The 427-nt window shown below is 67.2% G+C and overlaps 1 protein-coding gene across 1 annotated transcript in view; it reads right to left on the reverse strand.

Moving 5' to 3' along the window:
• The window catches only part of LOC104276381 (serine/threonine-protein phosphatase 2A 55 kDa regulatory subunit B beta isoform-like), a gene marked incomplete at both ends in the record, with an annotated part of 7,298 nt that extends 7,125 nt beyond the window's left edge, over positions 1 to 173 (reverse strand). The window contains one exon of the mRNA XM_009872673.1: positions 9 to 173. Within this exon, the coding sequence (XP_009870975.1) occupies positions 9 to 173 (165 nt within the window). The remainder of the gene's footprint in view (positions 1 to 8) is intronic.
• Between the last annotated feature and the right edge of the window lie 254 nt (positions 174 to 427).

The following is a 427-nucleotide window of genomic DNA, read 5'->3' on the forward strand; positions in this document are numbered from 1 at the left end:
GTACTCACACTTGGCGTGGCGGTCGCAGAGGGCGGCGGTGCGCATGTCGCACAGCCGGATGGTGCCTTTGCTGCTGCTGTAGACGAAGGTGTTGCAGTGGTGCGGGGGGAACTCGGCGGCCGTGATCACCTCCGTCAGCTCCTCCATGTTGGCCGGCTTGATGTCCACGATGTCTGGCGGGGCGAGTCAAGGAGCCCCTTGTGGCCCGTCCCTGGCCCTGCTCCTCCTGAGGGGTCTCCTCCCGCTCCAGGCACCCCCCTCGCCCCAGGCAAACCTAGCGCTCCCGGGAGAGCAGCACCATCCCGGGGCAGAGGCCAGCGCCGAGCTGGGAGAGCCAGTGCAGGGCAGAGCCTGGAGCCCATCTCTGCCGCCCAGGACCCGACTCTGCCCACTCGCTCCACGACAGGGTAAAACGTCTTTTATGGCA

Source organism: Apaloderma vittatum, unplaced genomic scaffold (assembly GCF_000703405.1).
Source record: "Apaloderma vittatum isolate BGI_N311 unplaced genomic scaffold, ASM70340v1 scaffold21747, whole genome shotgun sequence".
Lineage (NCBI taxonomy): Eukaryota > Metazoa > Chordata > Aves > Trogoniformes > Trogonidae > Apaloderma > Apaloderma vittatum.